At 36.1% G+C, this 17,696-nt stretch overlaps 1 protein-coding gene across 3 annotated transcripts in view; it reads right to left on the bottom strand.

Moving 5' to 3' along the window:
- fam149b1 (family with sequence similarity 149 member B1) overlaps nt 1–15,696 on the bottom strand; it is an 18,522-nt gene extending 2,826 nt beyond the window's left edge. Inside the window, exons 1-16 of one of the 3 annotated variants that reach the window (XM_056476975.1) lie at nt 15,239–15,696; nt 14,494–14,613; nt 14,203–14,350; nt 13,921–14,063; nt 10,703–10,819; nt 10,335–10,493; nt 10,073–10,257; nt 8,602–8,744; nt 6,473–6,541; nt 5,935–6,050; nt 3,920–4,138; nt 3,708–3,831; nt 2,880–3,005; nt 2,504–2,585; nt 2,272–2,409; nt 1–207 (exon numbers count right to left, since the gene is read on the bottom strand). The exon at nt 1–207 is cut by the window's left edge and continues 2,826 nt beyond it. In XM_056476975.1, the coding sequence (XP_056332950.1) occupies nt 152–207; nt 2,272–2,409; nt 2,504–2,585; nt 2,880–3,005; nt 3,708–3,831; nt 3,920–4,138; nt 5,935–6,050; nt 6,473–6,541; nt 8,602–8,744; nt 10,073–10,257; nt 10,335–10,493; nt 10,703–10,819; nt 13,921–14,063; nt 14,203–14,350; nt 14,494–14,613; nt 15,239–15,285 (1,992 nt within the window). In that variant the 5' untranslated portion in view covers nt 15,286–15,696 and the 3' untranslated portion in view covers nt 1–151. The remainder of the gene's footprint in view (nt 208–2,271; nt 2,410–2,503; nt 2,586–2,879; nt 3,006–3,707; nt 3,832–3,919; nt 4,139–5,934; nt 6,051–6,472; nt 6,542–8,601; nt 8,745–10,072; nt 10,258–10,334; nt 10,494–10,702; nt 10,820–13,920; nt 14,064–14,202; nt 14,351–14,493; nt 14,614–15,238) is intronic. The other 2 variants (XM_056476977.1, XM_056476978.1) reach the window with 2 other exon arrangements.
- Between the last annotated feature and the right edge of the window lie 2,000 nt (nt 15,697–17,696).

Raw genomic sequence — 17,696 nt, 5'->3', positions numbered from 1 at the left:
AGGTCCACGCTCAAACAGCGCGTCATACAAAAGTCCAGCAGACTTACAAAGTGTCTGTCAGTACTGAAAAGTTGCGTCAGTGCTGAGGTGAGTTTGGTTCAAGAAGGTAAGGGGGATTTTGTGTGTGTGTATGTGTTTACGTGTGTTTGTGTTAAAGCCCTGGTCTGCTACTGCGTGCCGTTGAACCACCTCTGTTATGCGAGCGTGCTGGAAGTGAGAGAGAGAAAGAGAGAACGTCTGAACACTATATATTTAAAAGTCCCTTTATTTTCTTGCAGAAATATGACCCTATCAAATGTTCTGAATGATTTCCTGAAGCTTTTAACCACAATATAAGATATTATTACAGTATTTACATGAGATTCCAAAATAGTTACTTTAACATGTATTGTATAACAACAAAAATAACTTTATTTTAATTCAGAGTATATACAGGAATCAGAGAGTGAAATTCAATGACTTTTAAGACCATTTAAGACATTTCCATACATTTTAAGACCTTATAACCACTTTTCAACCGAGAAAACACTGGAGAGATTTTAACTTACAGTATATTTACTAAATATTAATGTAAGAAACTAATTCGTAACTAAAACATTGTTCATTTACTGAGTAAAAATCTATTAAATCTAGTTAATTCAACAGACTGGCGCCTATAGAACTGCAGAAATAATGGTGTTGCCTTGGTTACTGCAGTAAACAAAGCAGCATGTTGTCAAATCTAGAAGGATTTCATAAGCTACACGGCATCATTATATTCCCAGATTTAATTCAGGCAGACTTTAGCATACACCCATACATTGTATAATCAAAAATGATACAAAATTTAATACCTTGCAAAATAGAAATTAAGACTTTTTAATACTTTTTAAGGGCCCTAAATTTCTCTACATTGATTTATTAACTTTTAATACTTTTTAAGACTCTGCGGACACCCTGTAATTTTGCAATGCTTTACCGTATACAAACGTTCAGTGTAAACAAATGTTTCAAAATAATTAAATTGCAAAATTATTATTAGCACAATAGGTAATAGTTTTTCATCACGAGCATAATTTCATTCATTTGTGTTAACAGAAGGAACCTGATTCTAATATCAGCCTTATATAAAGAATCAGAGCATTTTCAATCAGTTACTCGTTCATCTTGCCAGATAAAAACGTGGAAATGTTTATAAATGTGATGAACAACCACTTTCAAAACAACAATGTGAATATTCCTAAAAGGCCTTCAAAAAGATGAAATAATAAACAATTATTCACTATATTTTAAGTTCCCTAAAGAACAATACAATGCATGTTTATTAACACAAACAATATATTTTATTATTAAATATGGTCAAGTCTACTTAGCAGTTGCTTTCTAAACGATTATAAAAATTAATAAATTACTAAAAGTATGGTCATCCAGTAATGTTAGTATCTATGTTTAATATTCAAGAGTTTCTAAATACAAAGTATAAATTACAACTACTTTTGTAGTCCAAAAGCACTGCAAGTACATAAGATATATTTCCTGGGAGATCTGTATGATTTTGTATGTTAAATTTTAAGGAAAAGTTTAAACTTTTAGTACACTTGAGTTGGAGCCCGACACTTTTTAATTTATCATTGATATTAAATAATAAATTGATAATAAATCTGAATAATAAATGACTTCCTAACTACATTTCAGTCTTTCATCATTACTCTTAAAAGTGAGAAACGATGTAATATTCATAAACACTAAGAAAGGGCAAATTTGAGGAGCTCAGTCAAAAATCCTATTACATTGCTTGCGAGGCTGCTGAAAATCCTATTATATTTTTCTTTTTCACTTTTTATGCAATTACTTCAGCTTAAACAAGCTTCCTTTCCACCCATAGATTGAAGGACATAGTATATTTTGACAAATATTCAAAATTAGCTAAAAAATTAATATAATTACTTAATTTTAAGTATAATATTATAATATTATCAAATAAATATTTTATATTATTACCCACACACATGATTTCTACATTTATGATGACAATAATAACAATAATAAATGCTATTTTCAGCTCCAAATCAGTATATAAAAATGATTTCTGAAGTAATGCCATCACATGAATAAATTACCTTCTAAAATGTATTTTTAAAAACTGATTTTAAAGTTCCAATGTTGAAATTAAGTTGAAAATAGTTCACATGAAACTACTGGTATTTCTTCAGAACAGGCAAACATGGTATGTTTTTACTTTCAGTTTAAAATTCATGCAAAATAAAGTCAATTGAACTGATTCTCACTGACCTTGACCTGAGGCTTTTGCATCTGGCTCCTCCTCGTGCCCGATGGGGAAATGACCAATTGGATGATGGGAAAATGAGTCTATAAAGGAGGAGCTGCTGATGCCCAAACTGATTCCAGTCACACCAATTCCCAGAGAATCTGCACTCAAAGGCCCAAACACAGTCAGTGGGATTGTTTATATAAAACAAATTTTCATCCACAAGTCTGATGATGTGTGTTTGTCTGCACACACCTACGCCAACAGACGCCCTGCCAGGTCGACCCTGCCCGATGTTGTCTATCCCAGTGAATGAACGGTGATAAGGGGTGTCTGACTGCAAAGCAAATTTTCCCATGATCAATACATCCATAAATCCTATCACATGTACTCAAATTTCAGAAGTATAAACTAGCCTTTATACACAGAGATATAATACAATAGATAACCTTCTTTCCATTTGCTCTGTTGTACAAACACCAAACTAATTTTTTTTATGCTAATTTCCATGTTTAGTGATTAGAAGGACTGTTCTGGACTGTTAAACTGAACACAACACACCCAGTTTGCAAGTTTACCAACAAGTTACTGCTCTTTGCTTCTTGTCTCTCTATATGCAAGAGAGATTTACCCTAAAGGTGTGTGTGGTGTTGGGTCTGGAAAACACGTCCAGCAGATGTAGTTTGTCTCTGGGCTGCAAACTGATACCCTCATCTGTCACTGCACTGTGTGCACGACTGGAGGATCCTCTCTGCTTCTGGAAATACAGGTTTATAGACATAAATCCTAAATAATACAAATGCATGTATATGTATATATAGAAATATAAGAGATCACTTAGTTTTTATGGATTTCCAGATGTTTAGTCACGTGTTAAACAAAATAATATATTTTTCCTAACTCTATTTTCAATTTTTAGACTTTTTTTTTGCTCAAATTATTGATCTTTTTCTCAGAAATATTATAAATTCATATTTTCCCCTTACTTTTTAACAATACTGTACAGTAGTCTTAAATGCAAACAACATCGTTTTTTACAACACAACGGCAACCTAAATACTGACGATTCATCTTGGAAACATCCTAAGAACTAGACCTCCCAGCAAGCATTTTTGTTTCTAAATGATGTCTAATAGACATCTAAACATAGTCGTCTTGGCTAAAACAAGGCTAAATTTGGGCTGTCAGTGAAAATCTAATAGACATCTAAGAAAAGGCCAAAACTAGACTAGTCATCAAATGAACAGAAAAAAACTACACATGTAAAGTCTGTCTAATCTGTTTATTTGACGACTGGTCTAGTTTTGGGCTATTCTTAGATGTCTATTAGATTTTCACTGACAGGTTTTAGCCAAGCTGTCTACATTTAGATGCCTATTAGATGCCTATTAAATAAAAAAAACTGTTTGCTGGGATTTGTTACTACCATCTGATTGGGTTTATTGTGTAGTTAAAGCACCTGTATGAGCCGTGTGTGTTGTCCGGAGTACACATGGTCTGTGTCTCCTGTGCCAATAGGAGGAAGGAGTGTGTTTCTACTGAGATGCATTGGAGGTGAAGTCAAACGATCACTGGGAGTTGTCCTGAAACACAAACACACACAGTATTATGAGATAATTGTTTTAGTGTAAAAAAATATACTGAAGCACTGGAATTAAATGATGGTCTTACAGTCTAGTGCCTCTGACCACCTCCTCCATGGTTGTGATTGGCTGGGTTACGCTGGACGTAATTGGCATCAGATTGCGAGGAGGTGGGTTCCGTCGCCGTGCAGACTGAGGAGGGCGAGTCAAAGATGAGGTGCTTAGATCCAGTGCCCTGCGGGGCCGGGGTTTACCGGCAGGGATCGCACTAGAGCCGGGACGATGAGACACTTTCTCCTCAGAGTCCCTACAGTCAGACCCACAGACAGAAAGAGGACATTCTCTGTCAAAGAAAATATTCAAGTATTCAAAGAAAGTAAAATTCATATAGAGAAGAAATCGAGATGCATATGCATTTCATCTTGAGTTCATCTACAGAAACATGTAAAAGAAATGATGTTCTACAAATGTTTGTAGCGTAAATAAAAAGACTAATTATTGGAAAATAATGCAAAGACAAAAAATAAACAAGTTATTTGATTGTGGAGGTTTTTACTGGTTGCAAAGAAAAAAAATTATAATCCAATCACTCTAGTCTTTAACACAAGCAATATGAGTATTCTTGTAATTAATTGATAAAAAAAACTACCTGATAATTTTATAATCTGTCATTCAATTGATTTGATTTGTCTTTATTAATGAAACATTCATTTTTTTCCTCAATTATAATTTCCTAATTATTCATTCAGGAACGAAACACCAAAATATTGCTCTGAGATGCACAAATGTTTAGCTCCAGCATGTGTGAAACTATTTTCATCAATGAAACAAAAAAAAAAACAGGGTTTCTACAGGTTTAATATAGTCAAATTTAAGACTTTTTAAGACCATTATGAATGAAGTTTCAGACTTACACAAGGCTAAATGCTAAGGATTTTGGCTCAGTTAAAACATTAAAAACTAATTTTTTGTAAGGATGATAATTAAACCATACAAGTTAAAAAATAAGAGAGTTAACAAAGCAACTTTAATTAAAACTTTTATTGAGATGGAATGATAGTGATTGGATGGGTGTTGGCCCGATTGGGTAGCTTTACATGATTTAAGACCGACAACACATTATTTCAGTGAATTGAAGACTTTTTAAAGGCCTAAAATTTAGATTTTGGCAATGCAGTGGCGCAGTAGGTAGTGCTGTCGCCTCACAGCAAGAAGATTGCTGGTTCGAGCCTCGGCTGGGTCAGTTGGCGTTTCTGTGTGGAGTTTGCATTTTCTCCCTGCGTTCGCGTGGGTTTCCTCTGGGTGCTCCGGTTTCGCCCACAGTCCAAAGACATGTGGTACAGGTAAATTGGGTAGGCTAAATTATCCATTGTGTATGAGTGTGAATAAGTGTGTGTGGATGTTTCCCAGAGATGGGTTGCGGCTGGAAGGGCGGTCCATTCCGCTGTGGCGACCCCAGATTAATAAAGGGACTAAGCCGAAAAAAAAAAAATGAATGAATGAATGAATGAATTTTGAAATTTAAGACGTTTTAAGACTTAAGACACTTTGAAAAAAGGATTTTTCATTCATTCATTCATTTTCTTTTCGGCTTAGTCCCTTTATTAATCACCAACTTATCCAGCATATGTTTTACGCTTCCAGCTGCAACCCATCACTGGGAAACATCCATACACACTCACTCACACATATACACTATGGACAATTTAGCTTACCCAATTCACCTATACCAATTTTTGGACTTGTGGGGGAAACCGGAGTACCCAGAGGAAACTCACAAGAACATGCAAACTCCAAACACAAATGCTTATGTGATCACTTACTGCACCATTTGTTCAAAATTATATAAAATCCTACAGGGTTTTGATCAATTTAACTATAATGTTATTCTAACTTCATTCTAATGGTCTTCATCATGCAGTTGATGTTTTGGATATGTTTTACTTTGTTAATTGCAGAGTAAGCAAAATACCAAAAGCATAATGTTAACATAATAGTTTAGATATTATCAAAGATGATAAGAACTGCACAGTCCTACAAGCAAAATGCTATATAATCAGACAGTAAAGACTGTATCAATTTGTGTTTCTGTGTGGTTCATACTGATTTAATCGGTCCAGAGTTCCCAGGTTCCTTTGCTGCAGTGGAATGCCATGTATCATGATGAGGTCATTGAGATTGTGATGAGCGACCGCCGGTCCTACAGGCACTCGACTGGTCTGTGGAAACAGAGACAGAGAGAAGAAGACAGAGAAAACATTAAACTAATTCAGGTTTTCATTTTATGTCCTAGAATGCATGTTTATCTCACTGATAAAAAAATGATGGCCTTCACAGCATCTGACATCCATCATTCGTACAGCATGCAATGATGTGTGAAAACAGACAAAAGACAGTGGAAAAAACTAAACAAAGAGAATAGAAACAACTCAGAGTGCAAAACAAGCATTATAAACACATCCACTGCATTAAAAAAAAAACAGAGACAGCAACTAAAAGTGAAGTCATGTTTAAAAGGCTGTTAGAAATGTGATGTGTGTGTTAAAAAGAAAGAGAGTGTGAAAGTATCGGGTCCACAGACAGAAACACTCTCGCTCGCCCTCTCTGTTTAAAGTGTTGTTATTAGCGTAAAGTTACATACAGTCGATGACTTTCTCTGCTTTTTGGATTTCCGTCTTGACTTGTGCTTTGAACCCCATGACTTTGAGCTCTTTAGGAAGAAAATGGAGGGAAAGTATAGAACGAGAAAGGGAGAATGCAAATGACAGACAGAATGATGATTGGACAGAAAGGCAGAAACAGGGACAGAGAAGAAAACACAGAAAAAAAGGAGGTAAAAAGTTAATGAATTGAAAGCCTGGGGCGAAAGCTGAAAAGACAGATGCTGACAGCAGTGAAAAAAACAACACTTGTGTGTACTTGAGTGGGTGTGCATGTGTATAGATGAGAGAGGACACAAAACAATGAAGATCTTTCCACAGTGATTAGACTTAGCGACAGAATTCCCAGAGCTTCTGAGAAATTTGTGAATTTTTCAGTTTCTTAAACTGTAGTTTCTGGCTAAAGTAATTTCTAATCAATATTATATTATATTATATTTATATTATATTATATAAGAGTAAAACCAATATTTAATTTTAGTTGATAAAAAAAAAAAAACATGTCAATGTTATACTATGAAGGGGAACTTTAGTTCTTTCTACTGTAGTTCTTTTGGTTCATTTGCTTTGGATCAAACTAAAATATTAAACACTTGCTCCTGGTTGGCTTTGCGTTTCAACACAGAATGCAACAATTTACAAAAATGCCTTTTATGATGAATATTTTGCAATATATTGTACCAAACCTCTAAAACAATGCTGTGTGCTGATCATGTTTAAGAAGATGCGAGTATAACTTTATTAGATGGGAACACATGAAATGCTAATCAACTGTAAAGGACTCAGAACAGAGCCAGAAATACTGGGGTCAAACACACAAATGAAGATCTGTTTCTGACACATGTACACTGTAAAAAAATATTTTACTGCATTAATTTTTTTTTTTTTTTGCTGAATCAAATAACTTTTTCTGGTCATCTCAACTAAAATTTTTACATTCAGCTTATTAACTTATAAATTAAAGTAACATAAAAAAACATTTGTCGTAAATTTTTGCCATATAATTTTTTTTTGTGTATTGAACTGTTGTGGGCAACAACACAGCAACTACGAAAACCAAACAGCTATTTTTGAGCATTCTGTCATATTTAAGGTTGCACCTTACAACATCATGACCTGTTTTTGGCAGCGTTCATATTTACTCAAGCGCACTGCATGAATAGAGCAATCGCACCACTTTAATTCAAATGGCACCTTTTTTTTTACCCCTTTTTCAAGATTTAAGATGGGTCTTTTGTGTCTCCAGAATGTGTCTGTAAAGTTTCAGCTCAAAACACCCATCAGATTATTTATTATACCTTTCAGAATATTGGAGTTTTCTGCTCTGAACACAATGTAGCTGTTTTTGTTGCCTGTGCCTTTAATGCTAGAACTTCCCACCCACCATTCCCACATGCCTGTCAGTGTGCCTCAATCTCCGCCTAACCTGATTTAACGTCCACAAACCGGGATTGAAGCATCTTCTTCTATAATTTTACAGACATGCAGCTGTGATAAAGTAAAGTTGGTAAAATCACTGTAATTCACTACAAACATGCACTGTTTTAAAAACACTTAAGCTTGTAAAACTCATTCTTGATCACATTTGATGATGATTGATGATCACAGCGAGCCGAATAAATCTTTTTATCCCAGTTGCTTTGCACACGCCCTGTCTTGTTGATATGATTGTACGGGTTACTACAAAGACATGTTAATACGTGGCTGTCAATCAATTTGGTGGGCGGGGAAACCGCACTACTACATCACGTTGCGGGAGACCTCAAAATAGGAGAAATTTGGATCCTATTTTAACATAAGGTGATTTTAGAAAAGAGATTTATCTTTATATCACCCCAATATGACCATGGACACACTATACCAATGCACAGTTCTATCCAAACAGCTTACAAAAGTTGATTTTAATCATACGTGCCCTTTAAACTAACTAAATGACTTTTCCAAGACCATGGGATTTTTACAAATATTTTTGGAGGATATCATCAAGCAGATGGCGGGAATGGAAGTGTCATCAGTGAGATGGGATTTCAGATGAAATCATTCTTGCAGCCATCTTCCATAGATGGAAAAGTAGAGACCCAGAAGATTTAGCACTAAGGGGTTGACCAACCTGGGCCTGCAAGTTTGTCGTGAGCTGTTGCGTTCTGGTCTGTGAAAGAGGAGGAAGCACTGTGGAGACATTGGGCAGCAGCATGAATGGATTCTGGGGATCAGGACATGCAGGGCTGAGGGCCACGGTACTCTTCTCATCATCTGATGGACAGATGTTCAAAGAAAGGTTATTTTCAATCAGAACACAGATCTCCAGAATTTTTGACGTACTCTTGCTTTCAAATCATGTTTAACAATGACTACGTTTACATGTGCACAAATAAATTGATTATTTCCAATAATCAGAATAAGGGCTCTGATATATAATGTTTACATGTCACAAGCAAAGCTCTTAATCCTGTTTTAATGCAATTTTCATTATTTCCTAAGAACTGTGATAGTTCTTTCGAATACTGCCATATTTTACATGCCTCACTTCACAGCACAAATGTAGGACTTAGAAAGAGTAGATGTGTTCATGACTGCTGTTTTAATTAATTTATGTCTAATGCAAAACACTTTTGTATGGTTGTACTGTATTCTGTGCTTTTTGGAAATCACTTGTGCCAATGGAGTGGAGGGAAAATTTCAGAATGTCAGGGATATCACTCATAGAACCGTTTTGAAAGTGCATTCCACAGATGGCACACTGCATTGCCACCCTCACAAGCACACGTGCACTTGGGTCAAAACGGAAAAAATGCAAATAAGGTGTTTACATGCCTAAATACTTTTGATGTCACCCGTGTTAATATGGATTATGTGTACTATAATTATGAGCATTTTTTAATATCAAATTATTGTTTCCATAAGATAAAGTTTAATCGAAATATTGCCCCAATCCCTTTATAAATCGCATCAGATGGTCCATGTAAACGTACTCATAGACAACTAAACAGTACATACAGCAATGAAAAAAAAAATAGGAGACAATAATAAAGTTCTCATAATATAATATTATTCCGTAAACTAATATTGACATTTTTAGAAACAAAATCAATGTGACTAAGATTTTTTTCTGTAAAAAATTATAAAAAGGTGTGATATTTACAGACATGTTTCTATTAATTTTTAGACAACACAATACTAATGTTTTAAATTCCAATAAACTGGGAACGCAATGTTTGTTTGGAATAACCTTGACTTTCAATCACACCAAATGAAAATATTTGTTCTAAACAACTGTGAATTATTATTTTTTTAATCAAATTAACACTGAAGCCTAAAGGCTTTGTGGTAACATATTTATTTTTATTTTAAAATATAAAAATACATTATTTTATATTGTAATATCTCACAACATTATTGTTTCTACTGTATTTTAATAAAAAAAAAAAACGGTGAAAAAAAAAAAAGTAAAAATCTAAACTTATAAACATAACTCAATTTTATTCAAATTATTATTACTCTATATCAATTATTGTTCCAAAGCTGAAACTGAAGAGTGCTAAAAATAAATATTATTTCACATTTAGACAAATTTATCTTACCTAACACAAATCCATCCCAGTGTCTACGTACAAGCTCCTCTATCCAGCCAATGAGCTCACGCCATACGTCATCAAACAGCAGATCAAGCACCGCCTCCTGACGACATCGATAGGGTGAGACAGGGGGCAGGCACCGCCTCCGCCTCCTCCGTCTGCTCACATACTCACGTTCACATTCTTCATCCCTACCAAAACAGATAGATCAACAACAATCTCAAATAAATTTTGTTTAACTGCAAACTCCCATTTGTCACACACTCACATATCTCTGCAGTCGTAGGCGAGATACTCTTCTATCAGCCCTTCAGCCTCGATCACACTGGGCAGCTCATCTTCACTGTTACCACTGGTTGTAATACTGGGGTTGGTCACCTCCACAGTGGGCCGACACAATACAGCCCTCCGACCCTGAACATACAACCTGCCACAGACACAGTGGCATAAATGTCAGGGTTTTTTTTCCTCCAGAGATCTGTATCAGCTGATTTGAATCATATTATACATTTCAAAGGCTGTTTAATAAATCATAAATTTTCATAATAAGTCATGAATTTCCACTTTAGCAGCACTGGCAAACACCAAACTTCACAGTTGTATTCATATCTGTACTCTGAGGGGTTTTGTACTTACTCGCTAGCAGTGTTCTCTTTGCTCTGGAAGCTGCTAGAGGGGCTGGGGGTCTGAGCTGGTGTGGCGTACCACTGGAATCCTTCATCAGTAGGACATACCAGCTGCGTTCCAAGAATCCTGCCACACACAAATGCCCAAAATAGTGTTAAAGTCTGTGTGAAATTAAAATGTACAATGTTTATTTGCTTTTTGCACCAGACACACTTTTACAATTACTCCATACAAAAAACAGCATTGTGCATTTATGAAGTATGATTCACACAGACGAGTGGGCTTGACAAACCACCTGTAGAAACACTCTCTCTCTCAAAAAAATGTAAACTCCCTCTCCAAACTCTAGCATTAAATTCTCTGAGCACAAACAGTATCTTTATAAAACTAGCACTTCTTGTGTGTATTTCCTCGTCTTGTTGAATCCCTGAATGCCGCCTCAATTGTAAGTGGCTTTGGAACTAAAGTGGTTAAGTGCACCAGCATATAGCACCATGGTGCTCGCGGCGATCCGAGTTCGATTCCCAGCTTGAGGTCCTTTGCCGATCCTTCCCCTCTCTCTGCTCCTAATTCTTTCCTGTCTGCAACCTCTACTGTCCTTTACAAAAAGGTGAAAAACCCCTAAAAATAATTATTAAGAATAACAATGTGCGCTAGCAAAATAAACGTTGTAAATATTGATTTCACACAGACTTTAAACAATAAAGAGAAGTGGCCCTAACTAGAGACTACAAACAAGGGCTGGGCGATAAAATCTGTATTTATTGACCGAACACCATTGTCAATATCAATTAAAAAAGTTTGCTATGAAGTTTCAGTGTAAAGTGCTATAGTTTTATTAAAATGTGGCTGCCGAGCGCGCACCCTGAAAGCAATGCCAATTAGCGTACGGTGAAAGTTTGCCATTTCCAATGGAGTCACGAGTCAAGCGGCGCACACATGACAGGCGTGCATTTTCCAAATGCAACTAGTTGAAAACATCTAAACTTTTCTGAATGTCGCGTGCGCACCTCGATTCATGCAAGTACAACTAACCAATCTGCTTCCCACTTTGTATGGAATATACACATTTCAGTAATAAAAGCAGACAAACACAGCACATCCAAACACACTGGGTGCTTTTTACTTTTCTCCATAAACTTGCATCGGAGCTGCAACAATGGTTTGTCCGTTTGTCATCAAGAAAACGGTTGATGGTCGTCTAGTTACAGAAAGATGGCAGGGGAGTGCGAGCATAAAATGCATTGAAAATGGTGAAGGAAACCACACACTCACGCTTGTCAATTCAGATCAGAATAACAACACACGCAAAAATAAGTGCGGGGACTAGCAGCAGTGAGAACATTGTAAATAAAAAAGGATGTAAGGATGTCGCCAGAGTGGCTTTTTGGTGTTTCTTTTCTTGCATCCCAGCCACTAGTACCCCATCCGAAAGGGTTTTTAGCATAGGGGGTTACGTAATCATCCAACTTAATGATTTGTAAAGTTGCAATATGTATTTGAATAATGATGGCCAGTTCCTTTACTTGAAAGCTCAGATTTGATTATCAAAATTTAATTTGAAATTTACTGTATCATTATTATTGACACCTTAAAGTTTGCTTTGATTGTTCAGGGTATACACTTTCCCATTGCACACACATTGTGATGTTTTATTCACCAAGTTTTTGTAATGTAATGTGTATATTTATATAGCGCATTTATTGTGTATGGCCATACACCCAAAGCGCTTCACAATCATAAGGGGGGTCTCTCCACACCACCACCAGTGTGCACTTGGATCCAATTGGATGATGCGAGGGCAGCCACAGGACAACGGCGCCAGTGCGCTCATCACACACCAGCTATTGGTTGAGTGAAGAGACAGTAGCTATGTTTCCATCCACCTATTTTTATGTGCATTTTGGATGGGCATAAAAAAACGGTTGATGGAAACGCCATGATGTGCATAAATTTTACATAAATAAACAACTTATGCGCATAACTGAGTAGGATAAACTTTTTATTTGATAAGAAAAGATGCGCATAAACTACGATGAAAACAATATTAACCCACAAATTTCAGTATGCGCATTAAAAAAGGTCATGTGATTTTGTTATAAGAGATCATGTGATGATGAAAATTTGCGTAAATGGACAAACCAGCAGGCTAAGCACACTGTAAACCATCTGAACTGCTGTTTTGGTCATTCTAAAACGCCTTACCGTTTAAGTATTAGTGTTCTTATATCATTAATGACCTCCAGAATCAAGAGCACCTGTGCTCCACATCTGACACCTTCAAACGCCACCACGCGTTCACTGCATATCAGGATTGCCTTCTGAGGTGCAAGTCATTTATTAGATGAAGAAAAGATTGACGCAGCTTCTCCTACCGCAGTAAATTCAGTTTTTATTGTTGATATTTGGCGCCAGTTAATCAGTAAGTGACGACTTTGTTCGCTTTAACTCATTGAATGGAAACGCTGCTTTATTTGCAAGTCTTTAATGCAATAATCCAGTTTTGTGCATAAAGTTCATTCCCATGTTTGGACAGAAACATAGCTAGTGATACAGCAAATTTGGTGGATGGGATGATTAGGAGGCCATGATTGTAAAGGCCGATCAAGGGACTTTGGCCAGGACATCGGGGTTACACCCCTACTTTTTACAAGAAGTGCCATGGGATTTTTAATGACCACAGAGAGTCAGGACCTCGGTTAAACCGGAAAAAAAAAAAGTCTCATCCGAAAGATGGCATCCACTGACAGTATAGTGTCTTCACCTTTACTGGTGCATTAGAACTCAAACAGACTGAAGGTTAACCGCCCCCTGCTGGCCTCACTAACACCACTTCCAACAGCAACCTAGTTTTCCCATGTGGTCTCATGTACTGGCCAGGCTCAGCCCTGCTTAGCTTCAGTGATTAACCGGTCTTGGGCTGCAGGGTGATATGGCTGTGGCAAGTTTAGGAGTCTCTTTAACACTTATGTTTATTTTATTTTAAGGAGATCAGATATTTTGTTTAACTAGTTTTGTTTTTGACTACTAAAACTATTTGCCTTAGCAATGTTGGTAAATTAACATGAAGTGCTTTAAAAAAAAAAATCAAAATATTCCTGAATGTATTATTAAAAAAATATTTAATACTTTCAATACCGAATGATATGAAACATGATATCAAGATATATTTTTTGCAATATCGCCCAGCCCTACTACAAACTGTGTGAATGTGTACAAGTGTGTACCGCAGATGAGGGAATCGGAAAGCCCACTCTTGACACTCATCTTGGAGTCCTTTAAGCTGAGTTTCACACTTTCTTTCATACAACAGTTCGTCAATCTCTTCAAACATCTGCTGGACCTGCCTAGAAGCGGCTTTATCAAATTCCTGTTGGAACAGAGAGAGAGAGAGAGAGAGAGAGAGAGAGGGAGAGAGAGAGAGAAAAAAGAGATGAGCTTGAAATTCATCACCCTGTGATTTTGCATTTGCGAAGATTCACACTTGCTGTCATCATTGTACAACTCACATCGTAGCCCCACGAGAAGACAGAGCTGCGTTCTGTCGAGATGCCAGTTCCTGTGTAACTATGGATACCAGACCAAGACGGAACGGTGTCATCTGTGGTGAGTGTCTGACATCCTGATCTGACGGATGATGCAGAGGACTCCTCAGACCTGGAGACAAAGACAGACTCGTCTTTTTGCCACAAATTCAAACGTCACATCAGAAAGAGTGAACATTACAGTCTAAAATAGACATTATGTGACAAATTCACACAATATATACAGTGACGAAAGCACACCCCTTTAATATCTACCTGCTGTATAAGGACATGTCCTCCTGTAGATTGTGCAGGAGTCTGGAGGAATGCGCAGTACCATCATCTGCCTCCTCTGGAAGAGGATGCTGGTCCAGACAACTGCGGGACAAACCACGACTACCAAAACCAGCAGAGAAAGAGGAAGATTTTAGTGGATGAACACAGACCTTTATTTTTGACTATCCACCCGTCTCTCATCTGTCCATCTTTATTTTAGACCTTTATTTCTGCTTATCTATCTATCTATCTATCTATCTATCTATCTATCTATCTATCTATCTATCTATCTATAGATCTTCATGTTTGATAATTTATCTATATCTCTATCTATCTTTCTATCCAGGTTTCTGTTTATATAACCAAATATCTTCACAGCTATCTACCTATATGATCAAAGATCTTATTTGATTATCTATCTATCTATCTATCTATCTATCTATCTATCTATCTATCTATCTATCTATCTATCGAATTATTACACGACTATCCATCGGTCTATCTTTCTATCCGTCCGTCAGTCTAACGATTTGATAATCTACCCTACCAAACAGACTCCTATTCAAAATGAAGTGTTCGAAAAACATTACATGAGAACATTACATACCATACTGACAAATAAACCAGACGTATTTAAACACTAGTCCCCAGTAACTACCTAATATGCTATCAATGCGACTAAGTCATCAAAAATGCTGTCTAAATATGAAGCTTGAGATGGTTTATGTGTGATATGTATACGCACATCTCTAGGTTGTGAGATACAGGCCGACGGCTGTATCGAGAAATCATCCTCCTGATGCTGTTACAACAGGCGCATCTCCTCCGTCTGTGAGCCTGTGATCCGACTCCGAGCCTCCAGTGTCCGGACCGGGCCGCTGTACCACCGCTGCTCTCTCATGCTTCACCCACAGTCCGGACCACACAAAATGTATCACAGCTCAGAAAAATGTGAGAAAATATGCAGCATCCAGCACTGCACTGGGCCGAGCCTGAACTACCAAACCTGGTGTGGGCGAGAAAAACCCGCCCGCGAACATGCAACAAAAAGTCGGACTATTCCACCATTTCGTCGACGGATTTATTAAGAAGGCTTATTGAGATGAAAAGCAGCTGTATTCTTCATCAATCCATCATTATAGGCTGAACAACAATAACAAGACTGTCATGGAGACCAAGGTGCTCGCGCTGACAGATTTCTGGGAAGTGTAGTTTTCAATCTGATTTGCTAGCTTGAGTTGTATACTGCTATCTAGTGCATGGGAGAAAACTCTTGTCAAAAATCATTTTGGAATTTCAGTTGATCCTTTAGGATTATAGAATCTTATTTTTAAAAATTCTATTGGGCATTCAGAATCTTTTTAATGGAATTTCACTTTGTCCCACAGGATTTAGAAATCCTTTTGGAAGTTATTACTTAATTTATTTGAACTTTCAATTTTTCCTATATGATCTGATTTCATTTTTAGAATCTCAGTAGAAATTGTGTTTTTTTAATGGAATTCCACCTCAACTGTTTTTATTGTAGTAATTAGGGATTTTTGATTATATCTGATCTATCTATATCTGATTATATCTGTATAGAAGTCTATATTTTCTATACTAAAACTAAGCTTCTTTCAATATTTTAACTTCTTTTTATGTTTGCTAATAGCTAAAGCCATATCTTGTTTTGTCATCGTATCATAGGATCATAGGATGGTGTGCCCCAGGCAAGATAATGAAAATTAGGTCCACTTGGTGTGATAGTGGTTTAATGGTTTAATTAATTATTAAACAAATCATTCTGAATGTGGCATCGCTCTGTGAGCCTATGTATTGCATTAAGTCCTAATACTAAAGTAAACTCGTTCATATTGAGGGCCAAAAACCAAACACCATTGATACAGTAGCTGTGGGCCATAGATAAATATACCAAACTATTTAACATTAAAATTGCAATGGCTAATTTCCTAATTCAGACCCTAGTTTGGGCATCTCTGTACAAAAGAAATAAAGCAAGAAATTGAAGAAAATCTCATCATATCATCAGTCATAAACGGATAAAAGCAACTTAATGGTGTGGGAGCAGCTTAAAGCCAAACTCTGTTGTCAACCAGCAAGAAATGCTTAGTATGGACAACAGAAAACAGCAAATATAAACATAAATGGTTGTATAAATAAATACACAAATAAAAAAAACAGCAGATGGTGATAATATAGCAGATCATTAAGTAAACTTGTGTGATATAATGAATTTTAAATTTAAAAACAATAATAAATGTTAATAACAAAAACCACCACAAAAAAAAAAAAAATGCCCCAATTTAGACTACTTAGTGAGCATTTAAACTTATTTTTTCGTTTTGTTTACATGTAGTAATGCGGTTGTAAATAAGTGGTGTGGTTTGTAGTTTGCTTAGTCTTTGAATTGTTTATGTCCAGTTTACATGATTACGAGTAATGATTTTAATATATTAATGCTCTTAAAACAATTATTTTGTTGTTTAGTTTTGTAGTTATTTTATGTTTTTATTTATATTCACTATTTTTACTTTCGCAGTACCAGAACAACTGGATGTGAAGATTTACCACAACAAAATGTCTGCTGGTAAGCCGCACATCCATTTTGGAAATACACTTATATCATTTTTTAAAGCAAATACACAACATGAATTCAAAATATAGACTTTAATACTTGTGAATTTGTAATTTCATAGTTCGTGAATCGACGTTGACCTCTGCTGGTGAAGTCAAGTAACTGAGCTTAAAACATCTGAATATAGTATTATTTTGGCTAATCAATCATCGCGGACAGACCCAGAGAAGCTAGAGTAAGGAAACGTGGCAGCATATGAATGTTTCCTATTATTAAATCTGTAGGTTGACATATGATTTTTATCTGTCATATGTTTGACATATGATGTTTATCTGCTCTGACTACAGAACTGTTAAGACAAATGGCTGTTTACATGAAGTTCTTTAGTCCGAGAGTGTCATATTCCATTGCAGAATGGACGTGTATATTCAGATTTTGACCGCAGGTGCTAATGAGCACTTTCTCGCTCCACCCACTGGCTGAGTTCAGAACTGGAAACGGAAATGTATTAGTATTATATTATTATGCTAAAATATAGTTTAGCTATAACATAGTGAAACTACAATGAAGATAAAAAGTAGAGTCATTATAAACACTTGATTTTTGAAGAAATAATCTAATTAGT

Source organism: Danio aesculapii, chromosome 17 (genome assembly GCF_903798145.1).
Source record: "Danio aesculapii chromosome 17, fDanAes4.1, whole genome shotgun sequence".
In the NCBI taxonomy this organism is placed as follows: Eukaryota; Metazoa; Chordata; class Actinopteri; order Cypriniformes; family Danionidae; genus Danio; species Danio aesculapii.
Note: the sequence above shows the minus strand (reverse complement) of the source record. Positions and strands in the feature narration are given on the sequence as shown.